Genomic DNA, 12,422 nt, shown 5'->3' with positions numbered 1-12,422 from the left:
ATGACATAATTTGAGCACAAATAGTTCCCACCATGTTTAACTAGGGCAGTGCCTTTGTTACATGCCTTCCTGCACCAGTGCTTGAGTAAGAAAAATTATGCAACAGAGTTTTTTCCAGTTACAGAAATTAAAGGGAGTTTACCTACCACTGCATTTATGTGACAGATAAACGCCACTAAAAAGATTGGACAGAAAACCCCACAAAGTTAGAAAACAGCACTAGAAGTGTCACCCTAGTGCCTTTTCCATGGTTTAAAAAAAAAAAAGTGCTAACTGGCCCCATCCAGCTCACCCTGTACCTGGCTTACACCAGATCAGTGCCTGCCACTCACATCTGCTGGGCACAAAGATGCTGTGGGCAGTGTGTGACCTGCCATCAGCACCACTTCTGGGGAAGGCAAGGTCTGGTGGCACACCTGGTGGCCACAACTCCTCCACGAACACTCACTCCCCTTGGCACACAGCAAGAGTGGCCACTGGCCACCAACCTCCTGTCTGTGGGAAATTCCCCCTTCATCTCTACCAGGGCTGCCTTGCATGGCTTCATTAGCAGGCCAGAGACTGGACTTACTGTCAGCAGAAACCTCTGATGACAACACATGAATCACTATTACTCTCAGATTTTCCAGTTGCAAAACCCCTGACAAAATTATGTAATTATTTTTAATTTAAATTCGTCAGTGAAATAAAAACTAGGTGTATTTGTATTTTTAATTAAGCAGCCTTCCTGTTAGCTTGCTTTGTTTCATTTCAGTGATAAACAAGATACATTTAAAAGAATGAACAAAATTGGTCTCTTATACTTTATATAAATGCCCTATTCTTGGAAAGCACATGCTGCTGAGAACAAGCAGAAAAAATGGGAAACTCTTTATTTTCATATTCTCATTTGAAGTAAAACTGTATTCCAAATGATGTCTGCACCTTGCAAAACAAATCACATCTATAAGATATTAATGTTTATGTAGAATTTTCGATGTTGCTAGGATAGCAGAGTGATCAATCACTGTTTGCAATTTGATTTCTCAGTTTATAGATAGCAACTTTTCCAGAAATGTGTTTTCATGATCCTGAGAAAGCAATTTTTGGCATGAATGACACAGTGGTAGTTTTCAGACCATGACGCAAAACTACTTTGAGATTTCTGTTTCTCAAAAAGCAGCAAGCATCTCTACAAACAGACTGAAATGGTGATGAGAGAGCACTGAGTTTCTGTCAGTGTTAGGACAGATCCACAGACAGTGGTTTATTTTCTTCTCATGAAATGAGATGTGCTATGCATGGGCAGCAAATGAAAGAAGAGTCTCCATCTTCTTTCCAATTATCTCCCCCATTACCATGACACGATATAAGCAAAGGCATACTCCTTTGTACTAAAGCAACACGTCTTCTGGAAAAGCATCTGCCTTGTGAGTTTATTTCTTGAATTCAAGATGGGTCTGATACAGTGCAAAGTATCACATTTACTGAATTAGTAAGTAAAGTTGCAATTAAAAGTCATAATAACTTGGATGGATTAGAGTATTATGCTGAAAACTGCGACAGGAATCAAATAAATCCAGGACAAAATGTTACGTTTTTGTCATTTTGCATGTATGTAAAAAGTTAACTTCTTCATGCCTATTTACCTTCTGAAAAATCAGTGGGATCTTGGTTCCTGGGACCTTCTTCTGATCCTGTTCCAGTAAAAGTGACAGTGGGACACCAAACAAGCCAGAGTCTGGAGAATAAAGCAAAAGAAGCTGAGATATTACCCAGATCTTTTTCCAGGACATGTGACACTGGCATAAACCCACATTTCTGAAGCAGTAAGTCTATTCAATGTGTTCAGAGCTTTGATCTTTTGTTTAAACTGTTTTAATGTCCTTGCCATTCAAGTTATTACACAAAAAATTCTGGCTAAAAGGATTCATCATCCCTTCCTCAGGAGTCTTCTGTTTTGACTTCAAATTGCCATCCACATATTCTGGAGTACAGTAAAGCAAACTGCATAAATGAACCATCTGCACAGTTCTGGTTTGCAGAATGGATGTGATAATGACCCTGCAATGCAGATCTTCACCACTCCATGCCAGTCATTATAGCTGAGATGGAAATGGCCTGAGTAAAATATCCAGAACTTGGTCACTAAAATGAGACAAATACAGTTATCACCCAGAGTTGCTCTGAACACTTCTCTCTACGAGGGTTTGGAAATAACAGCTTTTCAACTCCTGTGCTTTTGAGTTATACAGCACCAGCAGAACAGCAAGACAACCAGCTCACTAAAGGTTCATTTTTAAAACCAGCAGAAGTACAGTTAATTCTTGGTAAAAAATAACTTTTACAATAGGGCCAAAGCAATTCAATTTTTTTTTTGAAAAGGAACTCAGTCACAGTTAATTTAGCCCTGATGACAAACCAACCTTAGTCTTCATGTAAATGGGACTTACATGTGTTATGGCCCAGTTGAAAAGAAGTGGATAACCATTTAAAGAGAGCTATGCTAATAATGACTAACCCAAAGTTGCTGAGACAGAACTTCTCTGTCAGAAGTACTGATAATTGCTGTATGTGCAAGTTTTCTGGAGCAGCACATAACAATACAAAATACACAGTCAAAACCTGCTGCTTGGTATGATGCCCTGCCAATATTGAAGACAGAACAGATGCAATTACTAAAAAAACTGTCAGCCCCTTGAGAAAACATGATATACATCAAAGAAAGATCAATTTCAGTGCCAAACCAGAAGTTCTTGTATCTATCAGCATAAAAAGTCTACCTATAAAATACAAGGGACTCGTACATACAGGCAATATCCATACCCCATAGCTTTATTATCTTGAAGTTCTTGTCAATAATAAAAGTTTCCATTGAAATGTAGTTGAAAAACCAAACTCCAGGAGGTCAATAAAAAAGCAGTGCTGGGCACAGCACAGCATTCCCCAGAAGAATGATGTTTTCATCATCTTCACATACTCAAGCACAAAGGAGAAAACTAATAGACCCACCACTGTATGAATCAATTGGCCAAACACTTAAGGGGTGAAGAGGTAAGGGTCAGACAGAACAAAAGGGCACTGAAGGCAGTACATTGCAAAAGCAATCAGCTTGGCAGAAAAGCTGATGTCATTGTCCATTTCCTACACATTGCCATGAGCCTAGTCTATCTTTTTTACCTTTTAAAGAAGTTTTTAATCAATTCACCATTTTATGAATGCCTGCCATTCAGATAATAATGCTGAGAGTGAAATTCAATTAACAATTAATTTTGTAAGAAGAAGCAGTTATAAGTAAGACCCAAAATACAAGAGAAGAAAATGCTTTGTCTCTGTTTATTAGTGACAGCACAAGTACTTCTGCAAGAAGAAAATGCATTCAAGCGATCAAGGTCTTGTTCATGCTTCTCTGTATGCTTTTTGCATTAAAAAAGCTGCTTACTACTACTGTAAAGTGAAGAACATATTCTGAAGAATCTATTGTACCTTGCTGTGTATCTCTCTGTGCTCTCTGTTGCTTTCAATTATTTAAAGTGAGCTATTGCACTGTCACATTCACTGAACCTTGACAACAGACTTTTGGCCAAAGCAGGCTTGTGATTAACTGGTAACACATCTCAAGCTCTTGTGAAGCATTTAGCAGAAGCCAAAAATACAAAAACCAAACAAAGCACTGAAAATCTCTAGCATCAAGAAATTGGTTTCCATGCTTTCTATGCTCCCAAGGAAAGCACTGTGATTACACATATGCTCCAATGGCTTGCAGAGGAAAGTGACATGGTGCAGCTGCCTCTGCCTGCTCTGCAACAGTTTAAATCTTCCACTTTATATGGTGCCATTCATCATATGTAAAGTATGATTTTACCAAGTAAATACTGGATGGGCAAGGCCTAGATGACACAGGAACATTTGTGCCAGGCAGAAAAGGAACCAGGTGACAAAGGCTCCCAGCATCTCCCACATACAGCAATAAAAGCACAAAAGTAGCTAGACTCACCTGAATTACAGAATTGCAAAGGCTGAAAAAGACCCTTGAGATCACTGAGTCCAATTTTGAAAGTAGACCAGTACCTACCTTCAGGAAATCAGGAAAAGAATACCCACAAAGACCACATGCTCTTTGGGAATAAATCAGCACATACAAACTTCTGTGAAGCAATTCTTGCTGCATGGCATACTACTGAGATAGTTACCTTTCAGTCCTTAGATTACCTGCTCAGTGACTGTCTTGAGTTTTAATTTTAGACAAAGAGCTGGAATTTTTCACTTATGTCAGTGAACTTGTTTAAAACTTGCCTTAAGGTGTAAAATTAAATGTTGCTCAGGGCCTATGTTACTGCTTATACATTATATATAATTTTTCAGCTGGAAGATCATAAAGAAACTGGCGCATTTGTTTCATTGCATTAAACAGACATAATTGGTTCAGAATACAAAACTCCAACTTACCTTTGGTTTTGATTTTTACAGCTTTTTGCTGTTTGAATTCTGTCCCAAGTATGTCATAGAGAGCAGTTAATTCAATCAGTGCTAAAGAATAGACTTTCTTCATGTCCTGAGGGGCTAGGTCACCAATCTTTGTGGTACCTGTTTTGTCCTTCGGCAGTCTGAAATTCTAAAAGCAGAGAATTGCAGCAGGGTAAATAATCCAAGTCATGACAAATTACTTAGCTCAAAGGCTGTACTTCCTTCAGGGTACAACCTTTCATCATGAAGCCTGCTGTTACTGACTAAATCAAAGGAGAATCCCACAAACAGGTTAAAAAGTAGATGATCTTAAAATGATAGGAATATTGAGGTTCCCAGTGACTTCTGGAGTTCATCTAATTCAACTGCTGCTCAAAGCAAGGCTAAATTCAGTCTGATTGGATTGCTTGTTGCTGTTGTTGTTCAAATGAATTTTGAAAATTCCCAATAACCCCTGTGGGAACCTGTTTCAGTGTGGAATGCTCCCACGGGCACTATCTTTACTATGCAAAAAAAAAAAATTTCACCATTAGTCACTTGCATTCCTTAACTGTTATCCTTTTACCTGGCACCTCCAAGAAGAGTCTGGATTGGTAATTTTTCCTGCTTGCAACCACATACTCCCTCTCCACATTCTGCACCTTTTTTCCAGTTTATAGTGGTGGAAATGGCTGTCCATGAACAATCTTATGCACATACAATTGCATAGAAATCCTATGCAATAGGATAGAAATCCTTCTGCATTTGTGCACACAAAATAAAGCATTTGGCTGCCATAAAAATAATAATAAAGGAGTTATCTTCTCAGAGAAAGGGGATACTTAATCATGGCTCCTTTCTACTGCACTAGATACTAGATACTGCAAGTCAGAGAGCAATATAAGGAATTTAGTTGAATGGGTGAGGGACTTCCCAACTCATTGACCTTTCTAACTCCATCTCTCACCAGCAGGCTTTTAAGTATGCATGACTCAGAGCAGGAAGCTTGACAAGACTTTCTTCCACTTGGAAAGATATATTACACTCATGAGTTATTTTCTTACCCTATGCAAACCCAACAATAGCAGAGCTGAATTGCTGGTTATGGTACATGACTACAAGGGCACATACCAAAACATAAACATAATTTACAAAAGACAGATGAGTAGCCAGTTCCCCACCTTGAGCTTTCACTGACTTGCACAAACAGGTCTGCTTAAAAATAGCTGCCAATGATGGAGGTGCAACCAATATATTGTAGAGTTAAATTGGTAACTCCCTTCCTTTTCCTATCATTTTGCAGCTCCTTTTGTAACTGAAGAAGAAATCGCACAGCCATGTCTTTGAGCAATCCTTCACAAGCCTGGCCAGAAGCTGAGCTAATGTATGTATTATGCATATATACAGAAGTTAGGACATAGCTTTTATCTCCTTGTTATAGGCTGCATTAGAGAAACATGACTCAAACACTTTAGAATTCATCTCTAAATATCCATTAGTGTCTGGTTTATAATGTTTAAACTAGGATACATGGGGTAATTACTACTTGAAGAACTGCACAAGTCCTTATCTAAATTAAGTGTTTGAAGAACTGGGAAACATTATTTCAGAAATTGTGTTTACTCAGACATGTTTGCATACAGTGTTAGGGAAAAAAAAAGAAAAAAATCACCAAGACAGTTTTCACACCAGTCATTAGTCTACAGGTTATATGTACATGTTACATGTTGATGATCTGGTAGGTAGAGAGAGATCCTAAAAGAGATTTCTGAGGATCGAGAACAAAATCCTTTAGAGGGTTTTCTTTTGATTTTATATGGATTCATTCCAAAAGAGCCTTTTTTTTATTAAGAGTTGGAAAGAAAAACTGAGTTCAAATTAATCTTTCATTTCCCACCATTTGACTTCAGACCTCTAACTTCTACAGACAATTCTGTTCTTCATTCTCATTCCTCACCTACCCGCATCAGACAACTGCATAAGGTTTCTACAGGCATCCACCAACCCTTTTCATATTACAGAAGAGCTTTTTATTAGAGGTAAACCATCTCACCTCAGGTAACAGAAAAAGGGGACGTAAACAAATGAAGCAAGGATAGAGTGGTACAACCACCACTAAGCCCTGTTCCAGCTTAATATTAGAAGTTCATTTTTGCTTACATATAGAGCACATTTTTCCAGACACACAAGTACATAAAAAGGCATAAATGTAGTTATTTTCATGCTATTGAGCATACTACTACCAAAAATTAGCCAACTTAAGAACCTCTATCTCTACAAAGCTAAATCTGACAGCATTCTTCTAAATCTAATTCACTCAGTCTCAGACAAATATCACCTATACAGTACCTCTAGCTAAAAATAAAGAGGAATAAATAAGAAAACCTACCGGGAGAAGAGTGTCACCACCTCCACCTTTGTACATTTTGCCTGCTGAACTGTCTTTGAGATTAGCTGCCTGTTCTGCAAATGATATCTCCAAATTGATGTCAGTGTCTGAAGACGGCATGTCTTCAAGCAGGCTCTTCTGCTCATCTGTTCCAAGACTGAACTTTGGACCTGAAAACACCATTAAAAAAAAAAAAAAAGCTAAAAATCAACAGTAGCACAATTGAGCACCACACAGTGCATGAGAGTGTTTTAAACCAAGCAGAAATTAATGCTGTGCGAGCAATGGACGTTCTGATTGCAAAGTCACTGCTCCTGTATTTTTTATGTCAGTCAAAAATTTAGCTATTGACAAGGGTTCAACTTTTATAGGTTCAATAGTTTTGCCAAGGCATGGGGTTTTCTCTCCTATTTATCTATTATGAAAAGATAGAGCAATCCACCTCAAACAAACAGCAGACTCCCACAGTCTTGCAAAGCCAAAGAGCTTTGGCATCAGAAGTTTCTTGCTATCACTTTCTAGCCTCAAATACTGTAACATCCTGCAAATAAATCAGCAAATTTTTCTGCTGTTAAAATTTCAAAAGCAACAGAGAATTTGTCCTCCATGACCCAAGGATTAACATCTGGGAATAACAGGGAGTACACAGATCATATCTCTGTTCCATTATTCCTGTTCTCACCTCAGTCTGAAGAGTCTAGATTCCTCAAAACAGTTTGGACATGTTTCCATGATGCAGGGAAGGACTAAGTACACAACAATGGCCTTACTTCTCTTTCTTTGTTCCCTAAAGGAATCAAACACTAGACAAATTTAGAACATTTTTTGTTAAAGGAATAAAGAATCAAAAAAGGGAGAGGCCGTTCTGCTTTTAGAAAAAGAAGCTTCCCAATTTCACAGTAAATCAACCACTGCTTTTGGTCTGAAGTTAAAATATATTGTGAGAGAATCAAGAAGAAAATTATATAGTAAAACTCAGTATTTAATAAAAAGTGTAGAAGTCTAAGAAAGCTTTCAGTCTCTCCACCACCCTTCTCATGATATCTATCCAAAATGGTACATCAAGGAATAGGTTCCTTTTGCAAGTCATTACAGAATCACAGAAGGTTTCCAGGTACTATGGAAGAGTAAAGTCACAGAATATTTAAGGTTTAAAAAGACCTTTGAGATCATGGAGTCCAACCTATGACCAAACACTCCCATCTCAACTGTATCATGGCACTAAGTGGCGTGTCAAGCCTTTCCTTAAACACCTCCAGGGACTCCACAACCTCTCTGGACAATCCACTCCAATATCTAATCAGCCTTTCATGAAGAACTTCTCCCCAATGTCCAACCTAAACTTCTCCTGGCACAGCTTGAGGCTGTGTCCTCTTGTCCTGTTGCTGCCTGGGAGAAAAGACCAATACCCCACCAGGCTTCAGCCTCCTGTCAGGCAGTTGCAGAGAGGCAAGATTCCCCTGAGCCTCCTTTTCTCCAGGCTAAACACCCCCAGCTCCCTCAGTGTCTCCTCACAGGACCTGTGCTCCAGACCCTTCACCAGCTCTGTAACCCTCCTCTGGCCATGCTCCAGGCCCTCAGTGTTCTTCCTGAATCAAGGGGTTCGGAACTGGACACAGAAATTGATGTGCAGCCTCTCCAGTGCTGAGTACAGAGGAAGAATCACTTCCCTAGTCCTGGGACCATGATTCAGCCACTGGCTCCCATTCACACGAGACTGCAGCCTGTTCAAAGCTAATATACCATAAGTGTAGGAAAAGTGGATGGAAATGGGCATGAGTTGTGAAGGAGAACCATGGGCAATGGATATGTTTTGGTGTAAGAATGTTGTGCAACATAATAAACTATTTTTTTTTTACCCTGCTGTGGGAAATTTTTGTATGGCCTAGAGTAGCTACCCTAAGCCAAGACAGAAAAAAGTTCCCAGAAAACAGTTACAGGTACAGCAAAAGCTGATTCTGAAGCAGGGGAAAGCCTGCAGAGAGGCTGATTAAGAGGAGTCAGGCAAGTGCTGATCTACACTGATGGTATCAGTGGTCTGTAAAAGAAATGAGCTGCAAGCACACAATCTGAACAACATATGAAGTGGGAAGTTAAAAAAAATTACAGCAACTCGCCAACTTTTCTAAATTATATCTGCATCTTATTTAAAAACACAAAACTATTCTGACATTATTCAGATTAAGTCCTGAAAATAACCTCAGTCAGCCAGGGCCAGACTCAGGGCACCTGACAGGCAAATGGCTGAAGCCACCACAGCCACTTTCTGGTAAGGCACAGTGCTTCACACAACCACTCCCACGTCAAAGTACTTACCTAAGCTGAGACACTCTCAGGGAGAGAAAGTGGATTTGAGTTAATACTTTGACTCTACTTAAAACCAAGCAATATTGTGAGAAGTAGAACAGAACATTTTCATATTCTGCCAGCTGTGTGTGTTACTCATCCCTTGTTTTTTCCAGAGTGGCTTCTGCTCACTTTCCACAGACCCCAAAATGCCTATGGCGTACGCTAAAGATTAAGCTGATCTTGAAACCAGAGCTGCTCCTTTTGGTAAAGAGATATCTGAGTCCTCAATAAGCAAACATATCCAAGGTCAAATTCATCCCTGATTCTGCTCCTTGGCATCCCTGCCCTTATATCAGTATATATCATGTAAACTGTTCAATGCATCCATACCAAATGAAGAGAGTTTCCTGTCCCCCCCAAAACTTTTGTCATGCTAATGTGGCCTATACCTGACCTACATACTTCCCACCAGCCTAGGAGGGATCTGATGTTAACAAACAAAAAGCAGTAGCTCCTATTTCAGTCCTCTGGTCATACAAGGTGTCATGTAAAGCGGATGTCTCAGTAACGCACTGCACATTTTAAAGGTCTGGAAGGGCTGCTGTTGTGGGGAGTCTTTTCTTGGTCGTGTAGCCTTGCTCCCATTGTTGTACATCCCTGAACTAGGCAGCAGCTGTAAGAGTAAGCAGCCTTGGTGACTTCTCAACCTGCCAACCACATGCTATATTTAATGGGAGAAATGCAAGTGCGATACAGAAAAATGCAAATACTGTCTGTGAGGATGTGGAAACCATACTTTACATGAGTTCTGTACCCTTTCCTTAGTTCACAGAACTATTTAAAGATTACATAAAATGATGGGAATTCTTCAGGAATAAAACAAGGAAACATTCCAAGAATCAACGGTGCTGTATCCCAGTTTTGCAAGGGAATCTTCAGTATACACCAATGGAGCTAAGCTGATAGATCTTAATTTACAGCTGGAAAGGTAGAATGATTTTTTCTTTGACTGACAAAGCATTTCTCTAAAATGCTAGTTCATAGATATGTATAAATTGAAAATAAAAAACCTTGTAACCATTTCACTGACAGCCTTACTTTGGCTATAGGATCCCCATTTATCATGTAAAATGAAAAGCAAAACCAAACTCTTTAATTTAAAACCACCAGATTACAGATTTTTTTCCCTACCAAGAAGCAAACATTACTGGTCTTTACCCTCATATTATACATGGTACACACAATTTGTTCATCCATTCTCCTGATTGTTTATCCTTTGAATCTGCCCTTATACAGAGATTTTATCTATTATTCTTCCCCTGTAGCAAATCCTAAGTTCAGAAAAACAACTGCAGTCACAGTAAACTGACTTTTTCTACTCCCCTACTTAAGCTAATAAGTGTTTAGCTTTTCATGTGTTTTATTATTTCCTTTTTATTTCTTTAGAGGTCTCAACCAACACAGTTATTTACTCCTTTTCACAGGATTCCAAAGAAAATGACTTCTTTTCTTTTGTACCTATTGAACATATTCCTAGCTTTGCAGGCCTTTAGTGAGTGTCATGGATTGTTAAAATGATAATGCCTTTTGAGAGCTTAGTACATTATTCTGAATTTTCTTTTTTTTTCCTGGAGACACACTCCATACCTACATGAAACAAAGGCACTTATTATTCTGTGAGTTTGCATATATTATTTAGTCAAGAAACAAGATGTGTTGGACACAGAAAGAAGAAGAAAGGAGGATAAAGGAGAAACTAGAATGGGTTCACATAGCCCAGGCATGCTCTAAAGGCAAACCATTAACAACTTCAGTCTGGCAGAAGCACTTGAGATTGCAGCATTCAAATATCCCATTATGAACAGTTATCACCTTTGGAGTATGGCCAAAAGAGTTTTTTACCATAACAATTTTAAGATGTCTCAATTTAGGCTTTTTGTCTTTAATGTCTGAGATGATGTTCATATTTTTTCAGGTAAAACTGGGACTACTTCTGTGTCAAAGAGGTTTTCCATTTTAAAATAATGCCCTTGGATTTGGATTTCATAAATATTTAGTACCTCTGAAATATCAGGCACTGTTTACTTTTTGCCTTAAATTCATTCACTGTTTGTCTAACACTAACTGGCTTATTCTGGAGGACAGATCACAGCACAGCATTGAACCAGATGCATGCTTGCTTTTAACACCACCAAACCTGCATGGTTTGACTGCAGATTGAACTGAGTTTTCCTTCTTGCTCCAATCTTGGGAGCAGAGCCCACTGTAGCATGTTGACTAGAGCAGGAATGTATCAGGATGTAAGCATGCAGCATTTGCCATCCACATCACCATCTGTGCTGAGGAGAGCTAGCATATGGGATTTGCCTTTCAGAACTTCCCATTTCTGAAGGGTTCATCAGGGCCACGGGGAAAGAAAGAACCAGATGTGATAAAAACTCTGTAATAATTGCTTGGTAATTTTCCAGCTCTGAATCCTACAGCGAAGTTTATTGACACAAGCACCAGGCATCTCTTCCTTCCCTTGTGCTGAACCAGCAGTCTGGCAGTCCTCCCAATTTTTTTACTGTTCTTATTGGAGTGAGGTTTGCTGATAGGGCAGGAGGGAAATACACCCTTCTGGAAACACAGAGACTCAGTGTTATTCAGGGCTGGTTTATATTCATGTCTCCCAATTCAACTGCCAGGCACATTCTGTATTGTCCATTGCTGTCCTCCAAGTCTAATTCTGAAGTAACAATTTTTTTCAAAATGCTACTGGTCAGTATTCTAGAACTGAAGCAGAACTTTATTTGGTGGCTTAATTACAGCTAACTAACTTGAAATAGGTAACTTGATCTGCCTGCTTAGTGTGGGTATAGGGTTCAGTGTAACATCTATGTGGTATCCAGTCCTTCAGAAGAAGCAAAAACCCCAGCATATAAACGAAGCAGAATAACAGTGCAGCATCTTAACACTTAAAATAGCTGCCAGCCTAAAACTTAAATAGCTGCATCTTAATACTTAAATAACCTGATCTCTACAGGGGTGGGTAGGGTGGTATAACAGACACAGTACAACCCTTACTTTGAAGAAACCCGATGATGCAGGACAGCCATCCTTTTACTATTGGACCTGAAGAACAGCAGAAAGCTCTCTCAAAGTCTTTCACTGGAAATCATACTCTCCAATCACAAACTATATGATGTACTATCCTGATGGTGAGAGGAAAGAGTTTCCATGGGTACTGCACCTCTCATTTGTGAGCACGCACCACTGAACACAACACAGGCACACAGAATGTGATTTCATTTCCATTTTCCTTGAAAAGGTAAACAAC

The 12,422-nt window shown here is 39.2% G+C and overlaps 1 protein-coding gene across 3 annotated transcripts in view; it reads right to left on the bottom strand.

The window, feature by feature from the left end:
* ARHGAP18 (Rho GTPase activating protein 18) overlaps positions 1-12,422 on the bottom strand; it is a 67,380-nt gene that overhangs the window by 19,639 nt on the left and 35,319 nt on the right. For all 3 annotated transcript variants that reach the window (XM_018916688.3, XM_009092311.4, XM_030236235.2), the window contains exons 5-7: positions 6,815-6,984; positions 4,429-4,594; positions 1,629-1,720 (exon numbers count right to left, since the gene is read on the bottom strand). In XM_018916688.3, coding sequence (XP_018772233.3) covers positions 1,629-1,720; positions 4,429-4,594; positions 6,815-6,984 — 428 coding nt within the window. The remainder of the gene's footprint in view (positions 1-1,628; positions 1,721-4,428; positions 4,595-6,814; positions 6,985-12,422) is intronic.

This window comes from Serinus canaria, chromosome 3 (genome assembly GCF_022539315.1).
Source record: "Serinus canaria isolate serCan28SL12 chromosome 3, serCan2020, whole genome shotgun sequence".
Taxonomy (NCBI): Eukaryota; Metazoa; Chordata; class Aves; order Passeriformes; family Fringillidae; genus Serinus; species Serinus canaria.
This window is presented reverse-complemented; position numbering and strand designations above follow the sequence as displayed.